Consider the following 20,986-nt stretch of genomic DNA (forward strand, 5'->3'; position numbering starts at 1 on the left):
ATTCATGTAGAAATTATTGTAGCTATAGTGACTTTTAATACTTCTGTGCTTTATCCTTTATACTAGAGTTAAGAGATAACATACCAGCATAATACAGTACTAAAGTCATCCTCAGTATGTAGGAGATTGGTTCCATGACACCCCCTCATCCCTTGTGTATACCCAGAATCCATGGATGCCTAAGTCCCTTGGATAAAATGGAGTAGTGCTTACCTATAACCTGTAAGTCATTTGTAGATTTCTTATAATACCTAATGCAGTGTAAATATCATGTACGTAGTTGTAAATGCTATGTAAATTGTAGCTGGAGTAGTGCATATTCAAGGTTTACTTTTTGGAACTTTCTGAGACTTTTTTTCCTCAAATATTTTCATTCAGTTTCTTTCAGTCTGTGAATGTGGAATTCTTGAATAGGGAGGGCCAACTGTATTTTGAATTTGATTGTATACTTGCCTTTACCAGTGTGTTTTATATTTCCTTATGTTTTCCTGTTAGTAATGTCCTCTCATTTCAGCTGGAAGAACTCCTTTTAGTATTTCTTGTAAGGCAGATGTAGTGATGATGAATGCTTTACACACTTGTCTGACTGGGAAAATCTTTTTTTTTTTTAATTTATATATTTCTTTTTTGCTGCACTGGACTCTTTGCTATGAGCAAGCCCCCTGGTTGTGGCCAGTGGGGTGCGGCACTAGCTGTGCTGGGGTCTCGTTGCCGTGGCTTCTCTTGTTGCAGAGCCTGGGCTCCAGGGCACATGGCTCCAGTAGTTGTGGCCGTGGGCTTAGTCGCCCTGTGGATGTGGGATCTTAGATTCTGGACGAAGGATCGATCCCATGTCCCCTGCATTGGCAGGTGGATTTTTAACCACAGGACCACCAAGAAGTTTCCTGTGTGGAAGAGTCTTTATCTCTCCTTCATTTCTGAAGGGTAGGTTTGCCAGGTAAAGTGTTCTTGGTTGGCAGATTTTTTTGCTTTGTTTTGTTTTATTGAAATATGGTTGATTTACAATGTGGTGTTAGTTGCAGGTGTACAGCAAAATGATTCAATGTTTTTTAGGTATCTGTTCTTTTTCATTGTTTTCCCATTTAGGTTGTTTCATAGTATTGAGCAGAGTTCCCTTTGCTATACAGTAGGTCCTTGTTGGTTATCCTTTTTCAGTATAACAATGTGTACATGTCAGTCCCAAACTCCCTAACTGTCCCTCCCACAGCCTGTCCTCTCTGGTAACCATAAGTTTGTTCTCTAAGCCTGTGAGTCTATTTCTGTCTTGTAAATATGTTCACTTGTATAATGTTTCAAAGACTCTGCATATAAATGACATCATACCATATTTCTCTTACTCTGACTTACTTCACTTAGTGTGACACTCTCTAGGTCCATCCTTGTTGCTGCAAATGGCATTATTTCATCCTTTTTAATGGCTGAGTGATACTCCATTGTAAATATGTACCATATCTTCTTTATCCATTCTTCTTTTGGTGAACATTTAGGTTGCTTCCATGTCTTGGCTATTGTAAACAGTACTGAAAAGAACATGGGGAGTGCATGTATCTTTTCAGACCAGGTTTTCCCTGGATACATGCCCAGGAGTGGGATTGCAGGATCTTATGGTAGTTCTATTTGTATTTTCTTTAGGAATCTCCATACTTCTTTTTTCCATAGTGGCTGCTTCATTTTGTATTCCCACTAACAGTGTAGGAGGGTTCCCTTCTCTACACCCCATCTCCAGCATTTATTGTTTGTGGATTTTGATGATAGCCATTTTGACTGGTGTGAAGTGATATCCATTTTAGTTTTGATTTGCATTTCTGTAATTAGCGATGTTGAACATCTCTTCATGTGCCTCTTGGCCCTCTGTAAGTCTTCTCTGGAGAAATGTTTGTTTAGGTCTTCTGCTTATTTTTTGATTGGGTTGTTTCTTTTGATGATACTAAGCCACATGAGCTGTTTGTAAATTTTGGATACTAATCCCTTGTTGGTCACATCACTGGCAAATATTTTCTCCCAGTATGTGAGTTGTTTTTCATTTTGTTTATGGTTTCCTTTGCTGTGCAAAATTTGAGCCTAATTAGGTCTCATTTGTTTATATTTGTTTTTATTTCCATTACTCTGGGAGACAGATCAAAAAGATATTGCTGAGATTTCTGTCGTGAGAGTATTCTGCCTGTGTTTTTCTCTGAGTTTTATAGTTTTCAGCATCATGTTTAGATCTTTTATCCATTTTGAATTTTTTGTGTGTATGTATAGTGTTAATGTTTTAATTTTATCTTTTTGCATGTGAGTTGTCCAGTTTTCCAAGCACTGTGTGGACTGTCTCTCCTCCATTGTGTAGTCTTGCCTCCTTTGTCTAGATTAACTGGCCATGGGTCCATGGGTTTATTTCTGGGCTTTCTGTCCTCTTCCTTTGATCCGTCTTTGTTTTTGTGCCCATACCATATTGTTTGGATAATTATAACTTTGTAGTGTGGTCTGAAGAAAGGGGGCCTTTTCCTCCAGCTCCATTTTTCTTTGTCAAGATTGCTTTGGCTATGTGGGATATTTTGTGTCTCCACACAAATTTTAAGATATTTTGTTCTAGTTCTAATAACAGTGCCATTGGTAATTTGATAGGGATTGCACTGAATCTACAGATTGCCTTTGGTAGTATGTCATTTTAACAGTATCGATTATTCCAATCCAAGAACATGATGTATCTTTCCCTCTGTTTGTGTCATCTCTAGTTTCTTTCATCAGTGTCATAATTTTCAGAGCACAGGTCTTTTGTCTCCTTATTCCTAGGTACAGTATTTTATTCTTTTTGATATGCTGGTAAATGGAGTTGTTTCTTGAACTTCTCTTTCTGATCTTTCATTGTTAGTGTATAGAAATTCAACAGACTTCTGTGTTTTAATTTTGTAACCTGTAACTTTGCCAAATTCATTAATGAGCTTTAGTAGTGCTGTTAGAATTTCCTGTGTACAGTATCATGTCATCTGAAATAGTGACACTTTAACTGGTTCTTTCCCTTTTCCAATTTGGATACCTTTTATTTCTTTTGTCTTTTCTGATTGCCATGGCTAGGACTTCCAAAAACTCTGTTGAATAAAAGTGACGAGAGTGGGTATTCTTGTCTTGTTCCTGATCTTAGAGGAAATGCTTTCAGCGCTTCACCATTTAGTATGATGTTAGCTGTAGGTTTGTCATAAGTGGACTTTATTATGTTGAGGTAGGTTCCCTCTGTGCCTGTTTTCTGGGGAGTTTTTATTGTAAATGGATGTTGTATTTTGTCAAAAGTTTTCTTTACATCTATTGAGATGATCGTATAGTTTTTAGTCTTCAATTTGTTGATGTGGTGTATCACACTGATTTATGGATATTGAAAAACCCTTGCATACCTGGGATAAATTCCACTTGATCATGATGTATGATCTTTTTAATGTATTGTTGGATTTGGGCTGCTAGAATTTTGCTGGGGATTTCTGTGTCTGTTCTTTAGTGATCTTGGCCTGTTATTCTGTGTGTGTGTGTGTGGTATGTTTGTCTGGTTTTGGTATCAGGGTGATGGTTGGCCTCACAGAATGAGTTTGGGAGATTTCCTTCCTCTGCAGTTTTTTGCAACAGTTTCAGAAAGATAAGTGTTAGCTCTTCTCTAAATGTTTGACAGAATTGGCCTGTGTAGCCATCTGGTTCTGGACTTTTGTTTGTTGAGAGGTTTGTTTTTTTTTTTTCAAGGTAGACACGTTTCTTTTTCTTTCTCTCTTTTTTTTAATATTAATTTAAAAAAAAAATGGTAGCCATTATTCTTTTTTCTGACTGCACTGGGTCTTTGTTGCTGCACGTGGGGTTTCTCTAGTTGTAGAGCGCGAGGGCTCCTTTCTAGTTGTGGTGAGTGGGCTTCTTGTTGTGTTACATTGCGGTGGCTTCTCTTGTTGCAGAGCACAGGCTCTCAGGCGTGTGGACTCAGTAGCTGTGGAGCACAGGCTTGGTTGCCCCACAGCATGTGCAGTCTTCCTGGACCAGGAATGGAACCTGTGTCCCCGCATTGACTGGCAAATTCTTAACCACTGGACCACCAGGGAAGTCCTGTTGGGAGTGTTTTAATCACGGTTTTAATTTCAGTACTTGTGATTGGTCTGTTCATATTTTCTGTTTCTTCCTATTTCAGTCTTAGGAAATTGTACCTAAGAATTTCTCCATTTCTTCCAAGTTGTCCTTTTCATTGGTGTACGGTTGCTATAATAGTCTGTTTTTAAAATATATATATTATGAAAGTATAGTTGCCTTACAGTGTTTTAGGTACACAGCAAAGTGATTCAGTTACACATATATTCATATATTATTTTTCAGATTATTTTCCATTATAGGTTATTAAAGATATTAACTACAGTTCCCAGTGCTATATGGTGAACTTTTGTTTCTTGTTGCATATCTATTTTTTTAAATTAGAAATCTAGCATTCTATTCATACTGGGTCAAACAAGTGGAATAAAAATGTCATAAATTTTTTAGTTAGACAAAAATTCATTAGTTTTCTAAAATATATATTATACGTGCTATATATGTGTGTGTGTATATACTACACTTGATAAAGGCTTGAGAAAGAACGTAAAAAAAGAGAAGGGATGGAGAAATTAGAAAACATAAAGGAAATGGAAGTCCTGAATATGAAATAGAAAAAGTGGAACAAACTAGATAAAAGTGAAAGATCGTCATATAGTCCAGTTGTTTTTAAGCACGGCTGCTCATCAGAAACATTTCTGGAGCTTTGGAGGAAAGAAACAATACCTGGACATTTATATTTTTCAAAAATGTAATTGTCTCTTATGATTCTTTGTATTTCTGTGCTGTCAGTTGTAACTTCCTTTTCATTTCTGATTTCGATTTGAGTCATTTCCCTTTTTTCTTGAAGAGTCTGTCTAAAGGTTTATCAGTTTTGTTATCTTTTCAAAGAATCAGCTTTTAGTTTCATTGACCGTTCGTATTGTTTTCTTCATCTATATCTTTATTTTATTAATTTTTATTGGGATATCGTTGCTTTATATCATTTATTTCTGCTCTGACCTTTATGATTTCTTTCCTTCTACTAACTTTAGGTTTTGCTCTTTCTCTAGTTGCTTTTGGTGTAAGTTTAGATTGTTTATTTGAGATTATTTTTTCCTGAAATATGGTTGTGTTGCTGTGAAACGCTCTCTCGGATTTGCTCTGCCCGTACCCTGTAGGTTTGGGACCGCGTGCTTTTGTTCTCCTTCATCACTAGGTGTCTTCTGAGTCCTCTTTGAGCTCTTCCGTGCCCACTGCTTGTGTAGCAGCGTGTTGTCTTCTATGTGTTTGTGTTTTTTATAGTTTTTTTTTCTTGTAGTTTATTTCTAATCTCATAGCGTTGTGGTTGGAAAAGATGCTTGATATAATTTCAACTTTCTTAAATTTACCAAGACCTGCTTTGTGATCCTGTTTTTGTTTTGTTAATAAGATGGTTTGTATTATTTTTTAGACTTCACATTTAAGTGGTATGATATAATACTTGTCTTTGTCTTCACTTGGTGTGATGTACTCCAGGTCCATCCATGTTGCTGCAAATGGCAGGATTTCTTTCTTTTTTTAATGGCTGAGAAATATTCCATTGTATGCATGTGCGTGGGTATGTGTGTATCACATAAAGAACACATATTCTTTATCCATTCATCTTTTGAGGGGTACTTATCTGTTGTACATAGTACTGCTGAGAACATTAGGGTACATCTGTCTTTTCAAATTAGAGTTTTCAGCTTTTCTGGATATAAGTTGGCAGATTTCTTTCCTTTTTTTTTTGCAGCATTTTGAATAAATCATTTCATTCTCTCTTGGCCTGCAATATGTGAGGAATCCACTGGTAGCCTTATGGGAGTTTCCTTGTATGTGAGCAATTTTTTTCTCTAGTTGCTTTTAAAATTCTCTTTGTCTTTGATTTTAGGTGATTTCATTATGGTGTGTCTCGAGATCTTTTGGGGGACCTATAAAAACTTGGATGTCTAAATCTCTTCACAGATTGGGAAGATCTCATCTATTATTTCTTTAAATAAGTTTTCTGCCCCTTTCTCCCTCTCTCTTCCTTTGGGGACTCCAATAATGCTTAGGTTGTTTCTCTTCATACCCCATAATTTGTGAAGGCTTTCTTCACTTTTTCATATTTTCTCTTCATTCACCTTAACCTGGATAATTTCAAATGACCTGTCATTGACTTCATGGATTTTTTTTCTTCTTCTTGATTAAGTCTGTTATTAATACTTCCTAGTACATTTTCATGGAGAAGGCAATGGCACCCCACTCCAGTACTCTTGCCTGGAAAATCCCATGGACAGAGGGGCCTGGTGGGCTGCAGTCCATGGGGTCGCTAAGAGTTGGACACGACTGAAGCGACTTAGCAGCAGCAGCAGCAGTGCATTTTCATTTCATTCATTTTAGTTTTCAGCACCATGATTTGTGTTTGGTTCTTTTTATGATCTATGTCTCTCTGTTAAATTTTTCCTTTTGTTCATGTGACTTCCTTGGGGCTCAGATGGTAAAGATCTCACCTGCAACGCAATAGACCTGGGTTCTGTCCCTGGGTCAGGAGGATCCCCTGGAGAAGAAAATGGCAACCCACTCCAGTATTCTTGCCTGGGAAATCTCACGGACAGAGGAGCCTGGTGGGCTACAGTCCCTGGGGTCACAAAGAGTCGGACACAACTGAGTGACCAACACTTTTGTTCGTGTATTATTTTTCTGACTTCATTGAATTGTCTGTTTTCTTGCAGCTCATTAAGGATATCTTTAAAACAAATATTTTGAATTTTCTGTTGGGTACATTGCAGATCTCCATTTCTTTGGGGTCAGTAATTGAAGAATTGCTGTGTTCCTTTGGTGTCATGTTTCATGGAGTTTTCATATTCCGTGAAGTCTCATATTGCTGTCTTTGCACTTGAAGCCATCATCTCTTCCGGGCTTTAGGAGAGATACAACTCCTATCAGACCTGCTAGGGATTTCTCAGTAAATGAAAATGTCATTAGCAGCTACTCCAAATGCTTTTTTAATGGTTATTAAGTTTTAGAATCAACCTGTAGAAAACATATGGAAGATTTTGTAAGAGTTGAAAAAGTGAATATTACATATCTTGACGATCTGTGAAGATAATAAGCATTAAAATAAGTAAAATCGGAACTGCCTTCTGGTACTTTTGATAGGAATCCATGTATACCACTTCTGTAATTGAAAAGTAATTGCCATTGCAACTCATAAAAGGTCACTTGGGGGTGATACTCTCATTCTTGATCGAGTGATATTTAGATCAAATGGCTGTGTTTACTTTCATGGAGCTGTGTGCTTATAATCTGTGTGCTTTTTTGTAATATTTTATGCTAAACTTTAAAAGTTTACTTAATGTTGACTCAATAGTCATTATAAAAAGGTTACAAGTACAGAAAGTTGACTTAAACTGCCTCTGCATGTAAGAATATCACATGGAGAAAAACAACCACTGTTACCAACGTTTCTTTCCATTCTCTTGTTGTGGTTTTTTTTTGACCACGTGGCATGTGGAACTTCCCCAGCCAGGGATAGAACCCATGACCCTGCATTGGAAGTGCAGAGTCTTCTGACCACTGGACCACCAGGGAAGTCCTGTTGTGCGTCTTTTGCCTATATCCTTTACTTAATTTTTTTTCTGATTGGAAACGTACATGTTTTCTTTAGAAAAGTTGCTAAACACAGAAAGGCCATGCTTCTCACAATGGAATAACGATATGATTGACAAAATGATGCCAAGGACCATAGTATGGAAAGTTTCATTAATGGCAAAGAACCTGAAAATTTAAGATGTTTATGTTAAAAATGTAAGGCTTCTGGAATTTTCCTGGCAGTTCAGTGGTTAACACTCCATGCTACCCATGGAGGGTGCACGGGTTCGATCCCTGGTTGGGAATTAAGTCTGCATGACATGGCCTTAAAACAAACAAGTGAAAATGTTAGGGTCCTGATTTTGCTCAGCATGTAGTAAGCACACAGTACCCTGGGCCTCTGGCTGCATGTGTGCTAAGTAGCTTCACTGTGTCCGAAACTGTGCGACCCTATGGACTGTAGCCCATCAAGCTCCTCTGTCTGTGAGATTCTCCAAGCAAGAATACTGGAGTGGGTTGCTGTGCCCTCCTGCAGGGGATCTTCCCAGCAGGATCAAACCAGGGATCAAAATCAGGTCTCCCGCGTTATAGACGGACTCTTTACCATCTGAGCCACCAGAGAAGCCCAAAAAACTAGAGTGGGTAGCCGCCTGTCCCTTCTCCAAGCAAACTTCCCGACCCAGGAATTGAACCAGGGTCTCCTGTGTTGCAGGCAAATTCTTTACCTGCTGAGCTACCAGGGGAGCCCATTCTCTATGTATCTCTTACATCTCCTGCATTGGCAGGCAGGTTCTTTACCACTGGCGTCACCTGGGAAGTCCTGGCTAAATACAATTAAATGACTAGGGCCGATGGCATGGGCCAGCGATTGGAAAGGAAACTGTTTTTGTTTTTTCTCTCCATAGAGTATCTTCTAGCATGGACTCAAAGGTAACCCAGAACCTGGAACTGGACACTAGGTTTGGACAGAAGTTCAAGAGAAGCCTGTCTTTCTAGTCTGAGGAGTGAGAAAGGGACTTCTTAAGAGATTAGAGGGTAGGGATGCAGGAAGAAAAGCTTGTGTCTTGTTTATTTGTTTTTCTCCCCTCCATTTTCTCCTGCTCTTGTCCCCCATGAAATTTTGTGGTGGTGAAGGCAATAGTGACATTGGCGGCCAGCAGGGAGAGGAATCCTTCTGTTTACAGGGATTGTGGTCTCAAGAGCATGAAGAAATTTGCTGATTTTGTTCTTAATCCTTACTACTTGACCCGGGAAGCAGTCACAGTTGTGGGAGGTGCTCAGCAGTAGAAAGAAATGAAATTCTTTCCTTTCTTGCCAGTAGACCCGCAAAAGGTCCTCTGGGAGCTGGAATGTCTTGGAAAGGTTGTAAAGAGGAATGTGAAAGTCGCTCAGTCATGTCCGACTCTTTGCGACCCTTTGGACTGGAGTGGGTAGCCTTTCCCTTTTCCAGGGGATCTTCCCAACCCAGGAATCGAACCCAGGTCTCCCTCATTGCAGGCAGATTCTTTACCAGCTGAGCCACAGGGGAAGCCCAAGAATAATGGAGTGGGTAACGTATCCCTTCTCCAGAGGATCTTCCGGACCCAGGAAGCGAACCGGGGTCTTCTGCATTGCAGGCGATTCTTTACCAGCTGAGCTGTCAGGGAAGCCCTGGAAAGAGGAAGGAGCTCAACAAAGTGAACCCGTAATACTGTGTATGAACTCCTGGGTTCTCCTAAATATTATCTGTGCATTTGATCCTAAACAGCACACCAGAGGCTAGACTGCTGCCCAAGTCATGTGCCGGAATCTGCACAGTATGCTTGAGACAAGTCAGAACGGTACCACAGGGGCTTTGAAATGATCTGATGTTGGAAGCACAGCCCAGGGAGAGTGGAAAGGAATTTGTGGATTGGACCTAATCAGGGAGATTGCTGCTAAAACAAAAATGTGCACTTGCTTCAGCAGCACATATACTGAAATTGGAACAATACAGAGAAGATTAGCATGGCCCCTGTGCAAGGATGACACGCAAGTTCCTGAAGTGTTTGCTATTTTTTTCCTTAAAAAACTAGGAATAGAACTACCATATGACCCGACAATCCCACTCCCGGGCATATACCCTGAGAAATCCATAATTGAAAGAGACGCATGAACCCCAGTGATTGCTGCAGCACTGTTTACAATAGCTAGAAGCACCTAGATGTCCACTGACAGATGAGTGAATAAAGAAGTTGTGGTACTTGTGTGCAATGGAATGTTACTCAGCCATAAAAAAGAACGCATTTGAGTCAGTCTTAATCAAGTGGATGCACCTGAAACCTGTTATACATAGTGAGATGGGTCAGAGAGAGGACAAATACCGTACATCAGTGCCTATGTATGGAGTCTAGGAAGATGGTACTGATGAACCTATTTGCAGGGCAGCAGTGGCTACACAGACATAGAGAACAGACTTTCGTGGGCCCAGTGGGGGAAGGAGAGGCTGGGACGAATTGCGAGAGCAGGATGGAAGCATATACATTGCAGTATGTAAAATAGTTAGCTAGTGGAAATTTGCTGTATGAGGTAGGGAGCTCAAATCAGGGACTCCGTGACAACCTGGAGGGGTGGGTTGGGGTGGGAGGTGGGAGGAGGTTCAAGAGGGAGGGGGCGTATGTATACCTCTGGCTGATTCATGTTGATAATGGCAGAAACCAACACAATATTGTAAAGCAAATATCGTCCAATTAAAAACTAAAAAGAAAAAAGCCCACCATTTTCTATTGGACTTGAACAAGATCCAGAATAACGTAGCATAGTATCCAAACATTCAAAGTTACTCACATATAAACAATCAGGAAAATCTTACCATCTCCTAAGGGGAAAAGACAGTCAACAGATGGCCATCATGACATAACAAAGATGTTGGAATCACAAAGAATTTAAACTGTAATTATTAGTTAAAACCTGGCTCTAATACTTGAGGGTGCACATTCTTTTTTTTTTTTAAGTTTGTTTCTATTTGGCCGTGCTTTGTCTTTGTTGCTGCGTGGGCTTTTCTCTAGTTGTGGCGGGTGGAGGCTGCTCGCTGGTTGCGGTGCACAGGATTCTCGTCGCTGTGGCTTGCCTTGTCGAGAGCACAGGGTCTGTAGCGCTCGGGTCGCAGTGTTGCGGCTCCCACGCTCCAGAGCACAGACTCCACAGTTGCGGCACGTGGGCTTCGTTGCTCCGCAGCTTTGGGGATCTTACTGGACCAGGGGTCGAACCTGTGTCTCCTGCATTGGCAGGCAGATTCTTTACCCCTGGACTACCACGTTATTCCTCGAGGGTGAACATTTCTGAAACAAATGGAAAGATAGACACTTAAATTGGAAGTTCTATAAGTGAAACTATATTTAAAATTCATTGAGTGGACTCAGTGACAGAATAGAGATATATTAAGAAGTCAGTTAACCTGAAGGTAGAAGGGCAAAACGTATGTATTTGAACAACAGATTTTTAAAATAAACTGAAGAAAAATGAAGGGATCTTCAGGGGCCCATGGGAAAATAACAAAACGTTTATCTTTCATGTTATCAAAGTCTCAGAAGGAGTGGAGATGGAGTGCAGTAAAAGTGTGTGTGGACATTATAGGAAGAAAGAAAGATGTTTCTTATGCAGTTGACATGATATTCTACTTAGAAAATCCCAAGGAATATACAAAAAGACTGGAACTAATTATTGAGTTCAGCACAAATGCAGGATACAAGAGCAACATATTGAAATCAGTTATATTTCTTTGTACTAGCGATTAACACGGGGAAACTGAAATTGAAAACAGAACCAGTCAAAAAAAATTGGGTGTAAATCTAACAAAACATGTATAGCACTTGTATGCTAAAAACAGTAATGATTAAAGTAATACAGTAATGATTAAAGAGGGAGTTCCTGTGAGTGGTTAGGACTCTATGCTTCCTTTGCAGGGGACATGAGTTCAGTCTCTGGTCAGGGAACTAAGATCCCATAAGCTGCAGTGCTGCCAAGGGGAAAAAAAATCAAAGATTAAATAAATAGAGATATTTCCTTCATAGGTTGGAAGACTAAACATAGCAGCAATATCATTTCTTCTCAAAATTGATAATGCAAGTTTATTGTAATTCCTATCAAAATTCTAGCAAGATTTTTTTTTAGACATAGACAAGATTACTCTAATATCTATATGGAAAGGCAAAGAAACTAGGAAAGGTAAAACAATTTTGAAGAAGAATAAAATGAGAGGAATCTCTTTACCCATTTCAAGACTTTAGAGCTACAGTCATCAAGACCGAGTGGTGTTGGGGGAGGGACGGACGCACAGATCAGTGGAACAGTTTAGAAAACCTAGAAATAGACTCACACAGGTACAGCCAGTTGCTTTTTGACTGAATGTTTGTGTCCCCCACAAGATCTTATGTTGAAACCCTCAGTGTGATTATATCAGGAAATCATAGCCTTTTGGGGGATAATTAAGTCATGAGGGTGGAGTCCTCATGAATGGGAACCAGCCCTGTAAATGAGGCCGCAGAGAGCTCTCACTGCCTTTTCTGCCAGGTGAAGGCGGTGAGCAGACGGCCACCAGTGAACCAGGAGATGGGCCCTCAGCAGCAGCTGAGCCCGCCAGTGCCTCGGCCTGGACTCCTAGACTCCTGAAGTGTGAAGAGTAAATATTTATTGTTTAAGCCACCAGTGTATGCTATTTCTGCTGTAACAGCCCAGAGGGCTAAGACAGGTGCCAAAGCAATTCAGTGGAGGAAAGGTAGTCTTTTTAACATTCGGTGTTGCAACAGTTGGTTATCCACAGGGAAAAACAAAATGCAAACCTAACCTCACATCTTACACAAAAAATTGACTCAAATGTTTCATAGATTTAAGGTGGGCTCAGACAGTAAACGGAGAAGGTAATGTCACCCCACTCCAGTACTCTTGCCTGGAAAATCCCATGGAGAGCCTGCAGTCCATGGGGTCACTAAAAGTCGGACACGACTGAGTGACTTCACTTTCACTTTTCACTTTCATGCATTGGAGAAGGAAATGGCAACCCACTCCAGTGTTCTTGCCTGGAGAATCCCAGGGACGGGGGGGCCTGGTGGGCTGCCATCTGTGGGGTCGCACAGAGTCAGACACGACTGAAGCGACTTAGCAGCAGCAGCAGACAGTGAAGGATAGCCTGCAATGCAGGAGACCCAGGTTTGATCCCTGGTTCCAGAAGATCCCCTGGAGAAGGAAACGGCTGAAGAATTCCATGGGCAGAGACGCCTGGTGGGCTACAGTCCATGGGGTCGCAGAGAGTCAAACACCACTGAGCCACTAATATACAACAATTAAAAATTTTAGGAGAAAACATCAGAGAATGATTTTAGAAGTAAAGCTTGGTGAATAATTCTTTTTAAAAAATTTATTTTTTATCTGTTGTAGCATTTTAATTTTGTTTTGGCTGTGCTGGGTCTTCATTGCTTTGGATGGACTTTCTCTAGTTGCAGCAAGCAGGGGCTACTCTTTGCATGAGCTTCTCATCGCTTCTCATTGTGGTGGCTTCTCTGGTTGCAGAGCACAGACTCTCTAGAGTGAAGGCTTCAGTAGTTGGGGTGTGCAGGCTCTAGGGTGCGTGGGCTTCAATAGTTGTGGCATGTGGGCTCAGTAACTGCGGCTTGCAAGCTCCAGAGCGCTGTCTCAGTGGTTGTGGCCCACGGACTTAGTTGCTTCTCAGCATGTGGGATCTTTCCAGACCAGGGATCGAACCTGTGTCGCCTGCTTTGAAAGGTGGATTCCTATCCACTGCACCACCAAGGAAGTCTGGTGAAGAATTCTTATACATGGCACCTAAAGCATGATCCATAAAGGGGGAAAAAATAGGATAAATTAGACTTGATCAAAAATTAAAAGCTTTGGCTCTATCATAGAGTCTGTGAAAAGAATTTTAAGAAGACAGGTTACAGATTTGAAGACAATACTTGTGAACAATATATCTGGCAGGGACTTACATCTAGAATAACTAGAATATATTATATAAGGAGATCTCAGCAACTCCTAAATACCTAGTGGATCAAAGAAGAAAGTATGTGAGGAGTTAGAAAATACTTTTGAGACGAATGAAAACAAAACAAAAATTCACAAATACAGATGCTGTGGGATACAACTACAGTTGTGTTTAGAGGGAAATTTACAACTGTTAGTGCCTGTATTAAGAAAGAAAAAACAGATCAGTAACCTTAAGAAACTAGAGAAAGAAGAAAAAGAAGCTAGAAAAGATAAAAATAAACCCAAAACAAACAGAAGTAAGAAAATAATAAAGACTGGAGTGTAAACAAATGCAGAGAAACTAGGAAAATAGTGAAGTACATAAAAGCAAGAGTTTGTTTTATTAAAAGATCAACAGAGAATAAGAGGAAGCTCAAATAACTGGAATCATTACAGAAAGTGGGGACGGGACAGTACCACTAACCTTCAGTAATAAAAATGACTATAATACTATGAACGGCAAATATTATGCTAATAAATAAGATAGCCTAGGTGAAATGGACAAATTTCTGGAAACAAACTAACAAAATTTATTCAAGAAGAAATAGAAAATCTGAATAGACTTGACAGATAAAGAGATTGAGTTAATAGTTTAAAAACTTCCCACACAGAAGGAAAAAGCCCAAGATCAGATGGCTTCACTAGTAAATTCTGTCAAATCTTTAAAGAAGATTTAACTAGTATTGACTGGACAGACTTTTGTTAGTAAAGTAGTCTCTGTTTTTTAATATGCTGTCTAGGTTGGTCATAGCTTTTCTTCCAAGGAACAAGTGTCTTAATTTCATGGCTGCAGTCACCATCTGCAGTGATTTTGGAGCCCCCCAAAAATAAAGTCTCTTCACTGTTTCCATTGTTTCCCCAGCTATTGACTATGAAGTGATGGCACTGGATGTCATGATATTAATTTTCTGAATGTTGAGTTTTAAGCCAGCTTTTTCACTCTTCTCTTTCACTTTCATCAAGAGGCTCTTTAGTTTCTCTAGGCCCTTCACTTTCTGCCATAAGTGTGGTGTCATCTGCCCATCTGTATCTGAGGTTATTGATATTTCTCCCAGAAATCTTGATTCCAGCTTGTGCTTCATCCAGCCTGGCATTTCGAATGATGTTGATGTATTCTGCATATAAGTTAAATAAGCAGGGTGACAGTATACAGCCTTGATGCACTCCTTTCCCAATTTGGAACCAGTCTGTTGTTCCATGTCCAGTTCTAACTGTCGCTTCTTGACCTGCATACAGATTTCTCAGGAGTCAGGTAAGGTGGTCTGGTATTCTCATCTCCTGAAGAATTTTCCACAGTTCATTGTGATCCACACAGTCAAAGGCTTTGGTGTAGTCAATAAAGCAGAAGTAGATGTTTTTCTGGAACTCTCTTGCTTTTTCCATGATCTAGTAGTGAATGTTGGCAATTTGATCTCTGGTTCCTCTGCCTTTTCTAAATCCAGCTGGAACATCTGGAAGTTCACAGATAATGTACTGTTAAGCCTGGCTTGGAAAATTTTGAGCATTACTTTATTAGCGTGTGAGATGAGTGCAATTGTGCGGTAGTTTGAACATTCTTTGGCATTGCCTTTCTTTGGGATTAGAATGAAAACGGACCTTTTCCAGTCCTGTGGCCACTGCTGAGTTTTCCAAATTTGCTGACATATTGAGTGCAGCACTTTCACAGCATCATCTTTTAGGATTTGAAATATGTCAACTGGAATTCCGTCACCTCCACTAGCTTTGTTCATAGTGATTCTTCCTAAGCCCCACTTGACTTCACATTCCAGGATGTCTGGCTCTAGGCGAGTGATCATACTACTGTGGTTATCTGGGTCATGAAGATCTTTTTTGTACAGTTCTGTGTATTCTTGCCACCTCTTCTTAATATCTTTTGTTTCTGTTAGGTCCACACCATTTCTGTCCTTTATTGTGCCCTTCTTCGCATGAAATGTTCCCTTGGTGTCTTTAATTTTCTTGACGAGATCTCTAGTTTTTCCCATTCTGTTATTTTCCTCTATTTCTTTGCATTGATCACTGAAGAAAGCTTTCTTATCTCTCCTTGCTATTCTTTGGAACTCTGCATTCAAATGGGTGTATCTTTCTTTTTCTCCTTTTCTTCTCACTAGCCATTAGGGAAATGCAAATCAAGATCAAATAAGATACTTATACACTCCTATTAATCCTGCTAAAATAAAGAATAGTAGCAATACCAAATGCTGGTAAGGATGCCAAGAAACGAAGTCGAGTCTGGTGGAAGTGTAAAACGGTGTGGGTACTCTGGAAAATACGTTGGCAGTCTTAGGTTGTATAATACGTTTTATGTTTCCTAGCAGTTTCACTTCTGGGTATTTATTCCAGAGAAAGGAGATAGTAAATATTTGTGGTAAGAATAAGCATGATGGGTCCAGTGTGGCTGAAATTTAGGGGAGATGGTAAGGCTTTTCAACAAATGATCTTGGAAAGCTTTGAGACAGAGCCTGCAGTCTATGTCGTTTTTTGCATCTCTTGTCCTACTCTCTCCTTGGGGCTTTGACACATTTATTTTTCTTGGTTGAGTGTTTAACTTTTGTGAGTTGGCTGAAGAGAATTTTAAATGCTGAAAGTTTGGTGAATATAGGCACAAAATAGACCATCATCTCTTTTTTTAAAAAATAATGTTCTATGTTAATGTATGTTACGTGTATGGATTTTTCTAAAACTTGAGCATCTGTGATCTGGTTTGGGGCTGGTTCAGAATCACAGGTTCGGCAAGCTCGTGACACAGTGGCACCCGTCTGCCTCCCCAGCCTGCCCTCAGGGACTCCTCCTGTTCTTTGTGCCCTTTGTCCTCTGAGCCAGTGGGTCTGACTTGATCTGGGCTTGTCCTCTCTGTAGACTTCCTCCAGGGCTGTTCTTTGTTCTGGTTCCAATAGTTTTTTTTCTTTATACATACAGCTCTATGCTGCTGCTAAGTCGCTTCAGTCGTGTCCAACTCTGTGCGACCCCAGAGATGGCAGCCCACCAGGCTCCCCCGTCCCTGGGATTCTCCAGGCAAGAACACTGGAGTGGGTTGCTATTTCCTTCTCCAATGCATGAAAGTGAAAAGTGAAAGTGAAGTCACTCAGTCATGTCCAACTCTTCTCAACCCCATGGACTGCAGTCTACCAGGCTCCTCCGTCCGTGGGATTTTCCAGGCAAGAGTACTGGAGTGGGGTGCCACTGCCTTCTCCGATACAGCTCTATAATTTTGGTCTATAACAACAGAGCCCTTTGTTTTTGCTTGTAGCAGGGTCTCCCGTGAAGGCATTGGACAAAATCATTTACATTTTTGTGTAATAGGTCCACTCAGGCCCCCAGGGCCTCCATCCCTTCTACATATTGTGTCTATTTTTAATTTTTAAAAATTATTTCAAGTCACTATTTTTTATTTTTTTTAATTATGTTTTTAATTTTTTAAATTATTTTTATTGTGTTAAAGTATGTATAAACATAAGATTTTCCATGATAACTATTTTTAATTGTGCAATTCAGGGACATTAATTACATTCACAGTGTTGTGCAGCCATCACCATTATCTATTTCGAAAACTTTTCATCAAGCCAGAAAGAAGCTGTAATTAGTAACTTCCTATCCTGTCTGTCCCCAGGCTCCTAGTAACCTCTAATCTGTCTTCTGTCTCTATGAATTTTCCTAATCTAGATGTTTCTTATAAGTGGCATCATATAAAGTTTGTCTTGTTGTGTCTGCCTTATTTCATTTAGCATGTTTGCAGGATCTATCCATGTTGTAGTGTATATCAGAACCTCATTCCTTTCTGTGGCCAAATAACATTCCACTGTATGTGTACATATCACATAAAAACTGTTGTGTCTCTTTAAATTCGAGAAGCTGAGTTCAGAGTGTAGATTTTGAGCTGAAGAAATTTATAAGTGTGGGGCAATGTAGGAAAGAGAAAATTTCAGTTCAGGTTGGATAAATTGGGCTTTGGAATAGCTTTGTGTCAAAGTGAACATAGTGGAGGAAAGATAAGTTAATTCTCTTGCCACGTCCAGGTAGGTGGTCTGTGTAAGGAACTAGAATTTGGACTTCGTTTTTTGTTTGTTTCATGATTTTGTTTTCCGGGTGCTATGAAAATGAACAATTCAGTTCAGTTCAGTCGCTCAGTCATGTCCGACTCTTTGTGACCCCATGAATCGCAGCACACCAGGCCTCCCTGTCCATCACCAACTCCCGGAGTTCACTCAGACTCACGTCTACCGAGTCGGTGATGCCATCCAGCCATCTTATCCTCTGTCATCCCCTTCTCCTCCTGCCCCCAATCCCTCCCAGCATCAGAGTCTTTTCCAATGAGTCAACTCTTCGCATGAGGTGGCCAAAGTACTGGAGTTTCAGCTTCAGCATCATTCCTTCCAAAGAACACCCAGGGCTGATCGCCTTTAGGATGGACTGGTTGGATCTCCTTGCAGCCTGAGGGACTCTCAAGAGTCTTCTCCAACACCACAGTTGAAAAGCATCAATTCTTCGGCGCTCAGCTTTCTTCACAGTCCAACTCTCACATCCATACATGACCACCGGAAAAACCATAGCCTTGACTAGACGAACCTTTATTGGCAAAGTAATGTCTCTGCTTTTGAATGTGCTGTCTAGGTTGGTCATAACTTTACTTTGTAATAAAGATGAATGGGAACTGAAAATGACTAAGATCATGTCAGAAATGACTTGGACTTGGTGCAGAATGAAGGGAGATGTTTTTGTTTCCTCATATTAGTAATTTCATGTATAAGATAACAGAAGAGGCCTGAGAAGAAGATTAGGATTAGTAGGATCACAGTTTCCTGGTGGACTTGGTTTGGGGACCTTTAAGGGAAGAGACGTGGGGCTTGGCAGAGGACTGAGGTTGGAAAAGCTCCAGCTTGTTCCTGACAGTGTCTTTCCACAGACAGGCTTCTCATTAGTGTTTGTTTCCCCCTTGGGGCAGGATGGAGGGTTAGGGGCGTGGGAGCAGAAAGGTCGCTTCCCCAGAGTCCTGGGTTATGCTGGTGGGGAGCGCAGCTGCAGGGTCCTTCTGCGGGCCCTGGCCTGGGACCTTCGTGAGCTCTGGGGCTGCAGGTGAGCCTGGGGAATGGCTGGGCTCTTGTCAGCAGCTCTGCTACTTGGGCAGAGCTGTCACTTGCTGGCTCCCCTGCCCGCTGCCTTTTGAGTTGACCCACAGAGGCTCAGTGTCATGTTTGCTTAGAAGGTTCTTGGACTGGAGGATTGCACGCATGCTTGTGGCTTGTGCCTCCAGGAAGGCTGATGGAGTGAATCCCTTCTTGTTAACTGGCTGTGGTGTGACTGCTCTTGCTTCTCTTTTCTGGTCTCACACTTCTGAGGCATCACCTCTTTGGCCTGGGTTTCATCAGTGAGCCAGATCACGCTGAGACACACGTCCAGCACAGACTGGAAAATAGCAACACGGAACAGGAGAAGTAGTTTTTTTTTTTTTAAGAAATATGGTTTTATTTGTTAATGTAGTGGCTGTGCTGGGTCTTTATTGCTGTGCGCTGGCTCTTTTCTAGTCGCAGCAGGTGGGGGCTGCTGTCTAGTCGTGCTGTGTGGTGTCTCCTTGCCGCGGCTTCTGGTGCTGTGGAGCACGGGCTGTCAGCGTGCGCGCCTTCCGCAGTTGCGGCTCATGGGCTTTAGTACAGTGCTCTCAGTGGTTGTGGCCTGCGGGCTTCGTTGCTCCACAGCGTGTGAAATCTTCCCAGACCAGGGATTGAACCTGTGTCCCCTGCATTGGCAGGCGGATTCTTAACCACTGGACCACTGGGGAATTCCAGAAGTAGATTTAAACGTGAATTTCATTGGAGAGCTCAGCAGGGAAAGGAATTCTAGATCTCTGGGGCTTTCTGTTAGAATTTTATATTCTGATTTTTTGGGGTGTAAGTTTCTCTGTTGGGAAGCAAGGCACAGACAAAACAGAGATTTAATTGGAAGGATATGGGATGGCCGGAAGGAAGACCTAATGAGTCTTCAGAAAGGACTGGAGCCAGAGCAGTGCAATGATCTGGGAGCTGGAACCTCTCAGGGAGGATTCAGTACCGCCATGTCCAGTTTTGCTTCTTTTTGTCAGAAGTCAAAGTCCAGAGAGACAGACATGACCAGCCTGATGGGGGTCAGGGAGAGGACCTTAACTGACAGTCCATACAGGGTGGATCTTGTGCAGAAAGCTAGTGTTCTGAGTCGCGCTGGGCGCTGTCCCTCAAAGAAGGAGACAGCTTGGGCAGCAGGAGCAGAAGGGGCCCTCTGCCCCACATGTTCCCAGAGCAACGGGGGACCAGAAGCAGAGACTTCCACCTTGCAGTGCAATTTGTTTTATGTCAGGGGCCTAGGCTTTTTGGTGTTTTTACGTTGAGGGCTGACCTCACTGAACGTTCTTTATCAGTGAATCACTGTTTGTGCAAGAAATGTGTTTTTTGAGGGGTCAGTCCTTGAAGGTTTTTCCCAAGGATTTCTCTTGGTCTGGCCTTTGCACAAAGAACAGGGGGGAGGGTTTCCAGAAAGTCCATTTGGCTGAGAGCAGCTGAAGGTGCTGTCGATTACACAGGCATGCTCTCCTGTGCCACATATGAGAACAATGCCCTCTCGAGGGAGTGGCCTTTTTAAGACAGTGCCTAATGTGGAAGATGGTTGAGAGTTTGTTACTAGAACTAGAGGGGCAGTTTTTTGGTTTCTTTGGTTAGACTTATTTGGACACTGCCCACAGTCACTAGGAGCTGACCAAGATTATGCACGTGTGTATATGCATGTGTGGGCTGGAGTTGATGTCTCCAGCTCTTGCCTGTACACATCCTGATTGGGTCTCCACATCCCCGCCACCTCCCCTGGGTGCCCTAGTGTTCACAGCCAGGTATTCTTTGCTAATTTGCTTTTCTCCCTTCTTGCCAGGTGTCTGCAAATGGTGTACATTGTCAGTTCCATCCAGCGTGTGCCAGGCTGATCCATGGTCACTTTCCGGGATGGCAGCAAGGTGACTTCAGCTGAGGATGACCCTGACTGAAAGGCTGCGTGAGAAGATATCCCAGGCCTTCTACAACCATGGGCTGTTCTGTGCGTCCTACCCCATCCCCATCATTCTCTTCACGGGGCTCTGCATCTTAGCCTGCTGGTATGTTTCCAAGTTGCCCTGTATGTGGTGGGCCAGTCGACCTCCTAACCCTGACTGTTGTGTAGCCCTTGGACTGGGTCTTTTTACACAGTGGAACTTGAGGCTCATCCCGGCCCACCAGCGGGAAGCTCTAGTCCTGGGGTGGAAGCCACTGCACTAGAACAGTCCAGGCTCGCCCTAATTTAGTAAGTCGCCAGATTTGTTCATATTATTGAGAATTTCTCAAAATAACGTTGAGATGTTTCGAAGAAACTGCAGGATGAATAAAAGTGT

At 41.5% G+C, this 20,986-nt stretch overlaps 1 protein-coding gene and 1 non-coding gene across 4 annotated transcripts in view; both read left to right on the plus strand.

Annotated features, from left to right (window-relative positions):
* The window catches only part of SCAP (SREBF chaperone), a 99,810-nt gene that overhangs the window by 29,201 nt on the left and 49,623 nt on the right, over positions 1 to 20,986 (plus strand). For all 3 annotated transcript variants that reach the window (NM_001101889.1, XM_059879557.1, XM_059879558.1), the window contains 1 exon segment: positions 20,494 to 20,713. In NM_001101889.1, coding sequence (NP_001095359.1) covers positions 20,592 to 20,713 — 122 coding nt within the window. In that variant the 5' untranslated portion in view covers positions 20,494 to 20,591.
* LOC112443540 (U6 spliceosomal RNA) lies at positions 9,544 to 9,646 on the plus strand. The gene has a single exon (XR_003031952.1). It is a non-coding gene; the product is annotated as a U6 spliceosomal RNA (small nuclear RNA).

The sequence above is a fragment of the Bos taurus genome, chromosome 22 (assembly GCF_002263795.3).
Source record: "Bos taurus isolate L1 Dominette 01449 registration number 42190680 breed Hereford chromosome 22, ARS-UCD2.0, whole genome shotgun sequence".
In the NCBI taxonomy this organism is placed as follows: Eukaryota; Metazoa; Chordata; class Mammalia; order Artiodactyla; family Bovidae; genus Bos; species Bos taurus.